General features: G+C 40.4%; 1 protein-coding gene across 1 annotated transcript; it reads left to right on the forward strand.

Annotated features, from left to right (window-relative positions):
* The first annotated feature begins 2079 nt into the window (after nt 1-2079).
* Nucleotides 2080-13280, forward strand: LOC134499764 (mannose-binding protein-like). Its single transcript, XM_063306588.1, has 5 exons — nt 2080-2086; nt 8876-8971; nt 11365-11457; nt 12509-12592; nt 12771-13280. The coding sequence occupies exons 1-5, from the start codon at nt 2080-2082 to the stop codon at nt 13103-13105; spliced, it is 615 nt and encodes a 204-aa protein (XP_063162658.1). The 3' UTR covers nt 13106-13280.
* The last annotated feature ends 1197 nt before the right edge of the window (nt 13281-14477 follow it).

A 14477-nucleotide genomic window follows, 5' to 3' on the forward strand; every position in this document is an offset into this window, starting at 1 on the left:
AAGGTTGGGTTAAGACAGCTTCCACTGATAGCCTGACCCCAATATTTTGTTGTGGAGAGAAGAAAATGTAAAGCAGGAACCCCAACTATCCCCTTCCAGTTGAAAATCATAATATCTGAAGAGAGTTCATGTGATTTTATCTAGGATAAGAGTGTACAACTTTTGTCATCTTCAGGGCCACACCAGCCCATGAGTAACTTGAATGCCACATTCCAAAAATGGGTGTGGGGCCTTCAGGAGCTTTAAGAGATGAAATGAATGCATTAAGGAACTGCAGACTTAAAGCATTCATGTTTTGCTGAGAAAGTAGGTGTGTGTGTGTGTGTGTCAGAGAGAGAGAGAGAGAGAGATGGATGAACTGGCTGGTTCCAGTCTTCTGTTGCTCTCCATGGTTGGCTTCATGGATTCTGTTTTCCTCTAGCTCATTTACTCTCAATTGGCAGATATGTTGGCAGAAAGCTATTCAAATCTATTTGCTTCTAAGGCATCTATGAAGCTTGAAAAACAACCGGTGTCTGGGCTGGTGGTCAGCTTGCTTCCCCAAGGACTTTTACAGAAAACACAGCTGTCCAGCTAACAGTGTCTCGCCTCACAATGGTAGCATATCTGGGAATGAATGACAAGCAGGGAGAAGGCAGCTTTGCATCTATTGACAGTGGCCCAAACAGATACGTAAGCTGGGCAAATAAAGAACCAAACAATGCCAGTAGGAAATAGAATTGTATGAAAGGTATCTAGAGAACCAGTGGAGTGGCAGATTCTGCTCTGAAAGATAATTAATTGTGTGTGGATCTCAATATCATGGATACAATCCAAGGAGTGGTTTCCACCCATGCCCCATTTTGAAATCATTCAGCATTAGAAATTTGTAATGGTAGCTCTGAATAGACAGCAAGACGGGGAGTTTATCCATTTGGGCCCACCTAAAAGCTCCCTACAGAGGTATCTCAGCTGCTTGCTCTTTAGTCATGCAAAGAGAAACTCCAGACATTGACAGAAGCTTCCTTTTATTACAGCTCAGCTAGAAAAGGGCAGCCTGGTCACCTCCAGAAATTTTGAACTACTGCTCACACAGTTCTTTGCCATTGGCCATGCTGGTGGAAGCTGATGTGAGTTGAAGTCCAAAATATTTAGAAGACATTTGTCTACCCCTAGTTTCACTGTCAACTCCCAAATTTAGCCACTGTCCATCCTGACTTCTTTTTTCTATTACAGGATTTATCTGAAAGAAAGATTCCTCAAATTTAAGATAATCCCCTATCTCAAAAGGAAGATTAGACAGGGGAAAAAAATGTTCCCTTTGACAGGATCCTCAGTGAATCTAAGACGACCTCTTATTCTAAAGATAAAATGTTTGAGAAGAAAACTTCCTTTAGTCTTTTCAGAGGGATACAGTCCTGTTTTGCTCACTCTGAAGCTATGATGCAATAGCAAATTCAGTTCTTATCCCTGCTTTCTTACCTCTTTTGACTATTTTTCTCAACTCATGTGCGTGTTTGTCTTTGTGGTTTTGCTGCACAATTGTTTCTAGGGTAGACAAGCAGCAGATTGTTTTACAAGAGGAATGATTCAAAGAACTGGACTGACGCGTTTTCAGCCCTCTAGCATTAACTTCTACCACTTCCTTAGCCTTCTTTTTCCATGTCCTCAGACACCTTATTTTGTCTAGCAACATTTGAAGAATGGTTTTTCCTCTTGAATACTTGTCATTTCAATTGTTGGACTTTCTCCTGTTAGCTTCCTCTTCCCTTCGATTGGACACTTGTAGAGTTGTGGGGCTATGTGAAATGATCCAGAGTTGATGTTGTCATTTTATGTTTGTTACTTCTGAAAAAAAAAACATCCTAGAAAAAGGTTGTGACAAACCCCTTTTGAAACCCTGCCAAGGAACCTGCATAAATTAAGTCCAGGAAGTGATCTGTGGAGTCAAGATTGACACTAGGGAAACTTTAATTTGGAGTTATCTGCATTAAATGCAAAAATCAACTGCAAGTAATCATATACATTCTTTGCATGGCTTTCCCTACCTCCTTTAAATACCTGGTAAAAAGTACTGTATTATATATGCACTAGGACAAGATGAACGGTGAGGGGGAGGAGGAGAGAAAGTCACATTTTGTGAGGGATGGTTTGGTTTGCTGCTTGATCATTCTACCTTGTTTTCAGTGATGCTATGAACATCATTATCCAAAAATGCCCTCAGCGAATCCAGAGGTAGGCATGAGCCAACCTCAGAAAGGAAAAATAAGTTAGAGGGGTGAGCAGCCAAGGTAACACCACAGCTACCTGCTAAGTTGACATATGAGGCTCTCTTTGACATGATTTGTTCAATGCTTGAGTATGGACAAGATGTCTGCAGTGCCTGTGGTGGATTTTGTGAATCCTGCTTCACAGATAGAAAAATAATGAGAATCTAGCCCTGCTTTTCAGGAAACAGTGGGCCAACATCGCTTCAGCTGTGGAAGGGTCCCACAGATTCTGATCTCTTAACGAAGACTACCTGTGGGGCTGAACAACACCAGCCTTCCCTAGTCTAGCACTCAGCAAAGAGCTGGGAATAAGTCCATTCAGCCTTAGTCAGCATTTCTAACAGCCATTGTTGCTGCCCTGTGCATCTGGAGGTGTGAACTTGTTGTTGTCGTTTCAGTTTGCAGGCAAAGGAGGCCAGTTTTGACTGAGTTTGGAAATCTCTCTCCCTGATGATCTTGTTATCAGCTTCTATACTGCAGGTGGGGTAGGGGGGACTGGGGTGCTCATAGGAATATCAAAGAAGTGTGATCCCACACATTTTCACAGCCTGAAGTGATCAAATTAATTTGCTATCTTGGGATACAATGAAAGGCCTCTTTATCTCCTTCCTCCCAATTTGGTTTTATTTTTACTTTTCCTCCTCCTCTGTGAACAGCAGATGTTCCAACAGAACTAGAGCCAGTGGGAAATGAGAGGAAAGCATCATCACACTGTTTTTTTTTCTGAGTCTCACATGGAGGAAACTTTTTAGTGCCTTTTTCCTGCATCTTGTGTAAAAATGAGAGTGGGTGGGTAAAGCAAATCTTGCTGACTCCACTAACTTTTCCTCAGCTGAAAGTAGGACACACAAAACACACAGACACAGGGTACTTTCACACAAGACAGTGGCTACCTTAGTCAGCTACTATGTCAGGAGAAATACCTAACCCTTTCTAAACTGATGTTTTAGGGGAGGAAAGGGACTAAAGTTTTTAGGTAGAGGAAAGATTTACAAGCCTGTAAAATGTTGCAAAATGTTATAAAAATGAAAATACTGAAGGAGATTTTTGAAGAATCAGAAAATAGTAGCCAGAATATCAACAATGTCAGTAATGATGTCTGCTACTGTGGATAGACTATGTCCAAAAGATGTTATTAAAGAACTGACAGATTTAGAACAATTTTTTTCTGACAAGTTAGAGATGGTATCAAAAGTGAATTTACAAGTGACAGGCCAAGAGAATGACTTGGAAAAGGATTTTCCCTGGATCTAAAAAAGAAACTGGCTGAGGTTTTAAAATTTGAAAGGGAAATACAAATGACAAACCAAGCGAGTGACCTGGATATTTTTTTTCCTACTGGGTTTACAAAAGAGGCTTGTTAAAACCTTGAAGAACTCTGTGCAATGGGACAAAGAAGAAATAAAGAGAAATCAAACCCTACGAGAATATTTGAATGAACTAACAATTAAAATCGTTGGAAGTAAAAGGAAAGAATATAAGGTTGGTTTATTTAATCAAGGTTAAAACAGGATATGTTGTTACTTCTGGCAACCCCTTGTGGACTTTCTGCTGACACCAGGACTGAAAAGATGATGCTTTATGGATTTGATGCTGCAAAGATGATGCTTTATGGATGATAGGAGATGGGATATGGGATGAAGAGATAAATGCTTGTAACCTTAGAGGGGGTGAAGAGGCACTAAATTTGTTTATATGTGTTGTGATGAAGGTTGGAAGTCACATCTTTATATATTTCTTTTCTCTTTATTATATTCTTACTTTTCTTTTTCTTCCTTTTCTTTTTTTCCTTGCAGTTTTTACTCCTCCTTCCTATTCTCTTTTCTTTAAGTTTAGTTTGTATTAGATTTTACTATTGTAATCAAAAGTGTTAATCAAAAGTTATATACCCACTCCACTGGCAACACATGGTGGAGATTCTCTAATCAGATAGAGACCACATCTCTGAAACATGAAAAGTACTCTTGTTTAATCCAGCAAGCAGATGTTGTTTAGCCAAGCTGTAATTCCAACTGAACAGATTTAATCAGCTTCAGGGCCTCACAAAAGCTGCGAAAATTGTTGTTTCCCACCACTTGATGTGCTTGTTTTGTTTTATTTTTTTTCAGAAAGAAAAAGGGAAATCCATGATTGCCTAACGAGAAACAGCTCCATCAATTCTTGCTTCATCTCTTCTTTTATTCTGCGGTGAATCATTGCAACGTATTGTGGACAGGGTTGAGGTTGCAGAGTGAATTCCACTGACATTCCCCCAACAGGTAAAAAGTGGGTGAAGCCAGACAATAATAAATCTTTTTTTCCCTCTTATTTTTTTTTCAAGATAATGATTAGTGAGAGAATCAGATTTTAGATCACAACCAGAGAAAACGTATACACAGAGAGTTGGTTTCTTTCACTGCTGTGTAAGTAATGATTTTTCAGTATAGAACTTCCTTAAGAAGGAATGGCAACATTCTACTGGTTAATCTGTTTTCTGTGACTCCTGAAGCAGAATCTTAATTATTTTTGACGGGTTAAAACAGAAGGGGAAATCCAGGTGAGCAAAACAGTGAGTGAATTGAGATGTGGAAGAAGGAATGGCACAGCAAAGAGTACATGAAATTCTTTTGCCAAATACACCATTTCTGAACATGAAGCTACACATTTCCTTTTTCATTCACAGTGCATACAAAATGTGAAATGTTTATTATTCCAAAATGCAGGACATTTGTACCAATTCTCAAATGTATCAGATAATTTCTGCAAAATAAAACCAACATTGAATGGGCAAATTGGTATCTGACGTGTAGTCAAGTTCAATAAGCAGCAGCAATCTGGAAAATTAAAGCTAAGTGGCAGGAATGAGTTGATTATGGGCTATATATTTAACTTATGCATTAAATTAGTAGTGTGACAAAACAAGAATAACTTTGTTAATTGTTTAATTAGTACATGACTCTGTATTATCATATAGACGTGTTACTGATGCAACAAGTTTAAGCTTTGATACAACCGTGTGCCTGTGTTTGGTTGCTCTAGAATTATCAATACTCTGAAGGACCAATTTTGATAGTTCTGGATTTAATCAGACATTGCTATACTGTAAAATCGGGATTAATGAGGTTTATTAAGCCTTGAGTTACACACAAAATCAGCGATAAGCAAGAATTGAGATAAACTAAAGGAAATGTGAAGCAGTAAGCTGAAATAAAAGAAATTTGATACAGTAACCAAAAATAGCTCTTCATTATTTGGCATTCTATTTAAAGTAATGACAGTGTCAGGGTCCACAATCACATGAAGACAGTGCATCTGATTGCACTCCCCTGCCATAGGTGTTGACACGTGTCAAGACCTGCTTGTCAAGCTTGGCTGTGAACTGGATGTGAGGGGGGGAATACCAGACAAGCAGTTACAGATTGTTTTGGTGAAAGTGAAAAGGCAGGGTCAACTGTTTGGAGACATCTGAGACAGGCAGGAATGGGACAGTTGGAAGGAGGGTGATAAATGGCGGTGGGGGGGGGGTGAGGCTGCATGGGCACTGGAACGCTTTAATTAAGGAAAAGAGCAGGAATTTGCATTCGCAGCTTTGCACTAGACCTGTATACTTCTTTCCAATAAAAGAAATTTCTGCATCTATTTAAAATGCCTGAAAGGTACTAAGATTGGGAATTGAGTACTGCAGTTGTCACAGACAGGCAATATGACTATTTATTTATTTAACTAAATAGAGAGGGCCTAAGTCTTCCAACCAGGGAAAGCAGAGTCAAGACAAAGAAGACTCAAGAGGGAAATTTGTATCTTGACTGCTACCTTTAGTAGCCAATAAGCTAAAAGGTGCAAAGAATGGATGATTCAGGAAATGTAGCTACAGCACAATTGCATTAGATCTTTCTCCATGACTACCAGTCATTGCTGTTATTAGACTGTGTGCATTTTATGATCTGTTGGATAATGCCTCACTGATTAAGCTAATTAATATCATTTTCCCATAGTGAAGGGCTTCTAGGGGTACTACGTCTCAAACATGCAATCTCAGTTTTTCCATGTCTGACTTACCTCTCTTGATCTAAGCTGACCTGATCTGGTAAATATTTTCTTTTAATGTGGGAGGTTAATCCAAATTGTTTCCAGAACGGCACTGATGATTAACGAGTTCCGCAGCTACTGGACAAATCAGATATTTGCATATGTAACTCTATCTAGCTTTGTTGTCGTTTATTCATTCAGCTGCTTCCGACTCTTTGTGACTTCATGGACCAGCCCATGCCCGAGCTTCCTGTCAGTCGTCAACACCCCCAGCTCCCCCAGGGATGAGTCCGTCACCTCTAGAATATCATCCATCCACCTTGCCCTTGGTCGGCCCCTCTTCCTTTTGCCCTCCACTCTCCCTAGCATCAGCATCTTCTCCAGGGTGTCCTGTCTTCTCATTAGGTGGCCAAAGTATTTCAGTTTTGCCTTTAATATCATTCCCTCAAGTGAGCAGTCTGGCTTGATTTCCTGGAGGATGGACCGTTTTGATCTTCTTGCAGTCCAAGGCACTCTCAGAATTTTCCTCCAACATCACAGTTCCAAAGCATCTATCTTCCTTCTCTCAGCCTTCCTTATGGTCCAGCTCTCACAGCCATATGTTACTACGGGGAACACCATTGCTTTAACTATGCGGGCCTTTGTTGTCAGTGTGATGTCTCTGCTCTTAACTATTTGATCGAGATTTGTCATTGCTCTTCTCCCAAGGATTAAGCATCTTCTGATTTCCTGACTACAGTCAGCATCTGCAGTAATCTTCGCACCTAGAAATACAAAGTCTTTCACTGCTTCTACATTTTCTCAACTTATATCCCCATACCAAAAAAGGGAAATACTAAAGAATGTTCAAACTATCGAACAGTGGCACTCATTTCACATGCCAGTAAGGTAATGCTCAAGATCCTGCAAGGTAGACTTCAGCAACTCATGGAGCGAGAATTGCCAGATGTACAAGCTGGGTTTAGAAAAGGCAGAGGAACTAGGGACCAAATTGCCAATATCCGCTGGATAATGGAAAAAGCCAGGGAGTTTCAGAAAAACATCTATTTCTGTTTTATTGACTATTCTAAAGCCTTTGACTGTGTGGACCATAACAAATTGTGGCAAGTTCTTAGCGGTATGGGGATACCAAGTCATCTTGTCTGCCTCCTGAAGAATCTGTATAACGACCAAGTAGCAACAGTAAGAACAGACCACGGAACAACAGACTGGTCTAAGATTGGGAAAGGAGTATGGCAGGGCTGTATACTCTCACCCTACCTATTCAACTTGTACGCAGAACACATCATGACACATGCTGGCCTTGAGGAATCCAAGGCTGGAGTTAAAGTCGCTGGAAGAAACATTAACAGTCTCAGTTATGCAGATGATACCACTTTGATGGCTGAAAGCGAAGAGGAACTGAGGAGCCTTATGATGAAGGTGAAAGAAGAAAGTGCAAAAGCTGGCTTGCAGCTAAACCTGAAAAAAACCAAGATTATGGCAACCAGCTTGATTGATAACTGGCAAATAGAAGGAGAAAATGTAGAAGCAGTGAAAGACTTTGTATTCCTAGGTGCGAAGATTACTGCAGATGCTGACTGCAGTCAGGAAATCAGAAGACGCTTAATCCTTGGGAGAAGAGCAATGACAAATCTCGATCAAATAGTTAAGAGCAGAGACATCACACTGACAACAAAGGTCCGCATAGTTAAAACAAGTGTTCCCCGTAGTAACATATGGCTGCAAGAGCTGGACCATAAGGAAGGCTGAGAGAAGGAAGATCGATGCTTTTGAACTGTGGTGTTGGAGGAAAATTCTGAGAGTGCCTTGGACTGCAAGAAGATCAAACCAGTCCATCCTCCAGGAAATCAAGCCAGACTGCTCACTTGAGGGAATGATATTAAAGGCAAAACTGAAATACTTTGGCCACATAATGAGAAGACAGGACACCCTGGAGAAGATACTGATGCTGGGGAGAGTGGAGGGCAAAAGGTAGAGGGGCCGACCAAGGGCAAGGTGGATGGATGACATTCTAGAGGTGACGGACTCGTCCCTGGGGGAGCTGGGGGTCTTGATGACTGACAGGAAGCTCTGGCGTGGGCTGGTCCATGAAGTCACGAAGAGTCGGAAGCGACTAAACGAATAAACAACAACACACATGAAATAAATACAGTAATTTTGTGACTTCTGGCCTATCTTTGAGCCTGAATGTGCAGGGGTTCCCCAAGGCCTGGAGAATATTTCAAGGGGTCCTCCAGGGTCAAAAGGTTGAGAAAGGCTGGGCTAAAAGGTGCAAAGAATGCATGATTCAGGGATTGTAGCTACAGCACAATTGCATTAGATCTTTCTCCATGACTACCAGTCATTGCTGTTATTAGATTGTGTGCATTTTATGATCTGTCGCATAATGCCTGACTGATTAAGCTAATTAATATCATTTCCCATAGTGAAGGGCTTCTAACTGTGATACAATCTGTTTTTCCGTTTGTGACCTACCTCTCTTGATCTAAGCTGACCTGGTAAATATTTTCTTTTAATGAGGGAGGTTAATCCAAAAAGATTCCAGAATGGCACTGATGATTAACTAGTTCCACAGCTACTGGCCAAATCAGATATTTGCACATGCAACTCTCTAGTGAACTTGCTTAATTGCTTTCTCAACAACAAGGCAAGACTTTTGGGGGTTTTTTTTACCAGCAGAGAAAGTCTTCTGGATAGTTACACTGCTGATGGTAAGTAGTGGGCAACCAGTCCCTTTCCTTGATTCCATGAAGTTACTTTCATTTTAAAAGAAGCAATATAGGGATTGTTCTGCACAACTAAGAGAGCTGCTGTTGCAGCATTTCTGAGTAGGCCAAGTCCTGATCTAAAATGAATATTTTAAAGGGAGTATCTACTGTATCACTTGGGGTGGGGATGGTTCTCAGAATCTTGCTCTCCCCCTCCTACTTTTTAAAAAATACATTCTGAACCCATGCTTCCTAAATCTTCTAATGAATATGGATAGATCTTGCTGGAATGTGTGGACACATTCGTACCTTTCTCCATCCACTGAGTCCGTGCTCATTTTCCCTGTGCCAATCATCTGAAGTCATGCAAGTTCTTCAGGCAATCAGGGAGGACCACAAGGAGTAATTCTCACACTTTGTACTGCAGCATTTGGTCATATGGAAAGCACAATAGTTTATTGTTGATATCTAGGTAGAGATAGAGATCACACTGTGGAATAAGGAGGTGAATGAACCACTAATGCTGTAAGTGGCATTAGGATGAACCTCGTAATGTTGTAGGTGATATAATAGTACTGCCCAAGTGGGCGTAAGAGCAGAGTTAGCACTTGGATATGCCTCCGGCTGTTTCTGGGAGTGCATTTTTTGGCATTTCTCCACTCTTACTATTTCCACTCTTCAGTCCCCCACAAAGTAATATGAAAACAAGGTACCATCATCTTTGCTTCTGCTGACCTCAAAACACAGAAAAGAATATGGGAACCCCATCAGGGTGAGGCAAGAGTTCCCATCAATGGAAAAATGGCCTGTCCACCAGCAGATTCTACAACAGTGGCATTGCAGATGGACACCCCTTTTTGGTGATTCTAGATGGGCAGCAGTGGAGCCAGAAATAAATCAGGTCAGCTGTGGGAGACAAACCCAAGTATGAGATCACATTAGGATAGATATTCCTGGAGAAAAGGAAAGAGTCCACATGGAAGAGTCGTCTTCTAAAAGTGTTGTGAATGTTAGCAAGTAAAAGTTTTCAACTGGCCAACCCTCTGAAGATCTTTCAAGCCTACAGAGTGTTCAATTCCAGGATGGGTCAAAGACAATAGTGTGCAAAACTCATCATTCCAGGAATGGAGCTTTCCAGGAAAGCCCAGAAAGATCTATAGTTTCTCTGAAATGTGCCAGTCAGATTATTCCAGATGGGGCTTGATATTTGTGCAGAATTCAATTACTATTCTGGAAAATCTGAGGTGGCCAGATTGGCATATTGCAGAACAGATCACTCTGCTGTCCTCCAAAATGTTCAGTGCTGAGAATAATGAGCTTTGCACACTCTGGTAGTAGCTATCAGTGCTATAATTTCAAATCAAACTTTATTTACAATCATAGGCCAGAATTCTGCATAAACCACCAAACCAAAAACAGGTAATAAAACTAATTTTTTTAAAAAAATGCATAACTAATTGCCTTCTCACATGGAAACAATCTATCAGAACTTAATTCTAGCCAGCATTTCCTTACAGAGATCTTGACTGATTCTCTTCTATTGGGATTATGATTGAACAATCATGTTAACATTTGAGTATTTTAGGTAGAAATTGTATTTGACATGATTTTGTATAGTTTTTCCTTCTTGGATTGTCTAGATCAGGGTTTCTTAACCTTGGGAACTTTAAGAGGTGTGGTCTTCAACTCCCAGAATTCCCCAACCAGCCTGGTCCACACATCTTAAAGTTCCCAAGGTTGGGAAACACTGGTATAGGTTGTTATTTCCTGGTTACCATTTATCTACCCTAGTGATTCGCTTAAAAAATAGATCTATATTTTAATCTGATACATGCATGCTTCTATTTTTCCCTTCTTCTGGTCTCATTCTTGAGATATGCAGCTTCATGCTTTCTATACCCTGGTGCTGGGAGTGTCATTGGTGAAATCACCAGATCCTCAATCATGCAGATGTGAAGAGAAAGTCAACATCTGCACTGTTGTTCCTGGCATTAATGGATTGCCAGGAAGAGATGGGAAGGAAGGTCCTCCAGGGGCAAAAGGAGACAAAGCTACAATGTAAACAGTTCCTTAGATTTTCTTAGATCTATGTTGGGTATAAACATAAGGGCATTAGCCTTTGTTCAGTGATAAAGTATACATCATGCAAGCAGAAGTAAAGACTAGTAGAAACACTGGTGTTTCCACCAGAGAGAATGTCAGCTAATAGAGAGTTTTCATTCACTTTCCTCTGTAGAAAATGGATGGATCACATTTGGTGACCAATGAAGGTTCCAAGGTTCTGCACAATATTCTTAGGGCAGCTTTTACATTGCTTCTGATCTTCTTGCAGCTATTAACCATCACAATCAGTTTCTTCACTTACCTTTTTCTTCATTTGTTTATTTAATTGGCAGGATCACAAGGAATACAGGGACCTCCAGGGAAAGCTGGACCTCCTGGCTCAAAAGGAGATCAAGGGGTGAAAGGGGAGAAAGGTGATAGTGCAGGTAAAGGTAAGAGGTAGCAGGAAGCAGAGATTTTACTGAATGCTTTTGGATTTTATGTAAAATACTGAAAGGAATATAAGTTGGATTTATCTCTCTCTCTCTCTTTGTATGGAGAAAAGCATTCAAAGCTATAGTCAGGGAGCAATTAAATCTTTATCAAAATAAAGAGACTATAGCTGTTCTTATTATCCATCCTTTTGTCTGCTTATAGTTTGTCCATATCCTCTTGTCTTTAAATGGGTAGATTAATCAAACAAGCCTTCTGAAGTTCAATTGATGGGGAAAGATGGATCATTACAGCACTCTATTAAGGCATGAAAAAGCTGTCTCTTCTCCCCAAGCACTGGGGAGGGGTGAGGCTGGAGCCCAGTGATTGTTGCTGTTGTTGGGGAATGTTGCTTTAGGGCCCCTGGTGTTCTGGATTTTTGGAGGGGATGCTGGTTTTTTTAAATTGATTTATATACTGTATGTTTTTATTGTTGTTGCTATGAGATGTCCAGCATTAGGTAAGTTAATTTTTTATATAATTTATATACCCACCCAACTCACACAAGTGACTCACACACAAATCACCCCACAACATATAACTGCAGGTGTCCAAGGATAACAGTAATCCTACTCACAGGGGAAAAAACGTAATCAAAACCAACATCTACCCACCTGACCCAAATTCCATCCAGGTCTTCAGTGCCTTATGAAGGCTAACAGGCTTGGGGCAGGTGCTGCCACTGCAAATTTTAATTGTAGTTGAAATTAAAATTAATCAAATACAGTTGAGATGTTCATTACCTGTATTTAATAATTTCCACCCCCTTCCGTTATATCATTGGTAATCAACTTTGGGGACTGAATGCAGTGACTTAAGGGACAGCAAACTACTGATATTGTGCAAAGTAATAGTAATCTTGTGTGTAAAGTCAATAAGTCTAATAAATAAGTCTACATTTGACACTAGCCACCAGCCAAGAAATCAACCTTTCAGACGTTGTTTTAAATTCTATTTTATGTCTGGCAGAAGCTAAGAATGATTCTATCCTTTCGTATCCTTTAGAACTTGAAGTTCTTCAAACCCAGATTCGTGATTCGCAAGCAGAGCTGAGGGCCCTAAAGGAGACTACAAGTAGGAATCAGAAAGGTAGGACAGAAAGCAGTGTCTTTAGGACCACTTGCAAAGGCTTTCATAAATACTTTCCTTTGATACTTCCTGATGTTCATTCAGTTAATCTGATGTAAAGATCAAGATGGGAACCTAAAGTTGAGTTATGATTCTAAAAACAGGGGGAAAAATTAACTTCGGTTCTTTTGTCTCCCAGCCATTCAAGGTCACGCTTTCCCAAACTTCACCAGAATAGGAACCAAAATCTTTGCATCTAATGGAGCTGAAGCTGATTTTGAAACTGCAAAAACCACCTGTTACAACTTTGGAGGACAGCTTGCATCTCTGAGAAACTCAGAGGAAAATGATGCCATAGCAAAACTGGCTTCAAAGGTAGGAAGGCATGCCTTTCTTGGAATGACTGACCAGGAGACAGAAGGCACTTTTAAGCATCTTAGTGGGGACACAATGGAATACTCAGGGTGGGCTGCAGGAGAAGCTAATGGAGAACATGAGGATTACTTGCAAGGCAAGTTGGTTAATCCTCTGTGAGTTTTAATCTGACCATCCTTCTTTGAGTTTGTCAGGTGGCATGAACAGATTTGCAGAGTTCATGACATTCACCTATAAGTTCTAAATGTGACCAAACTGACCTTATTCACTCTGAGCTTCAAAGACTGGTAGAATTTTACAAGGTTTGCTTGGGCAATGGTCAAAGAGATGAACACGCATGGGACCCATTTCATGTAATTTAATTCATCTCGGGGCACTTTGGAGGGTACTTAAAATACGTGTTCATGGGTAATGTTTGCACAAGGATCATGACAACACAACTAGAACTAATGTATAGGCAATTTTCTTGTTTAACAAACTGCTATGGATAATCAGATATTAAAAGGTCTCTTTAATGCAATATTTATTTATGTTTCACTACTTAAATATATATGATGCGTATAATGGGATATATTACACCAAATCAATTTCATTTAACTGCCCTTTAACAGCTTAGTGGCCTTCTTACCACTTATGGCTTTTAATGCAAAATCCTCTCCAGAAGATGGAATGACTGTCATGCTCCCCGATCAAATGTTTCCAGAACATCTGATTGGACTCGCATGCATGAATGAAGTCAACACATGTTGGGACTTGCGAGTCAGTAGAGTGAGAGGGGGAACATCCAGGAGTGAGAATGCATCATATTTGGACTATCTCTCATACCCAAGGTCTACTAGCCGAGCCATTGAAGACACCTGCAGAGAGTTTGGAGGCTGGAACAAACTGGGATGCTGCATGCCAGAGCAGGGGAGGAGGCATCATGCACTAATTGGGCTGTTTAAGTTAGAGAACGTGTGGGAGCTTTCATCTGCAACTTTTTGTGCCATTGTGTACGCTTCTCCCATTCAAGAGATTTCTACTACATTTACGTATGAATCAGATTTAATGGTGGTAGAGTGCTGCAGTTATTACAATAACCTTTTACATTTTAAAAGAAGCCAAAGTAGACCACTGCTGCATGATTTTAAAGCAAGCTTGTATTCTGATCAATAGAGTGGTCAAGCAAACTTGCACAGTGCTTTTGAAGAGGCATTCTAATGAATGTCCTACTAGGTAATAATCTTGCCTCATTAACAGAGTGTGCAGACTTTGAAAGTGTCCACCTGCCACCCTCCCAGTTCTTTCTCCACTGCTTTACCTACCTTTTTTTCCCCATCCGAAATGTCCATCAAGATAGGCAAAGATAAAGTTGACATACATGTTATTTTAATGACTAGCACTTGTTATTAAAAGTACCAAAGGCTGCAGGATGATCAGCTCAACCAATCAATCAGTTGGTCCTGGACTAAGTAAAGGCTGACTGTACTCCTGAAGTGATGTACAGCAAGCAGAAACACACATAGTTTGGGCATAGGATGTGAGCAGAGGA

The sequence above is a fragment of the Candoia aspera genome, chromosome 6, assembly GCF_035149785.1.
Source record: "Candoia aspera isolate rCanAsp1 chromosome 6, rCanAsp1.hap2, whole genome shotgun sequence".
Taxonomy (NCBI): Eukaryota; Metazoa; Chordata; class Lepidosauria; order Squamata; family Boidae; genus Candoia; species Candoia aspera.

What these genes read in the sequence shown, in the direction of transcription:
- LOC134499764 (XM_063306588.1), top strand. An exon ending in GGATAGTTACACTGCTGATG is followed by an intron (nt 8,972 to 11,364) that starts GTAAGTAGTGGG and finishes TTTAATTGGCAG; the next exon opens with GATCACAAGGAATACAGGGA. An exon ending in TACAAGTAGGAATCAGAAAG is followed by an intron (nt 12,593 to 12,770) that starts GTAGGACAGAAA and finishes TTTGTCTCCCAG; the next exon opens with CCATTCAAGGTCACGCTTTC.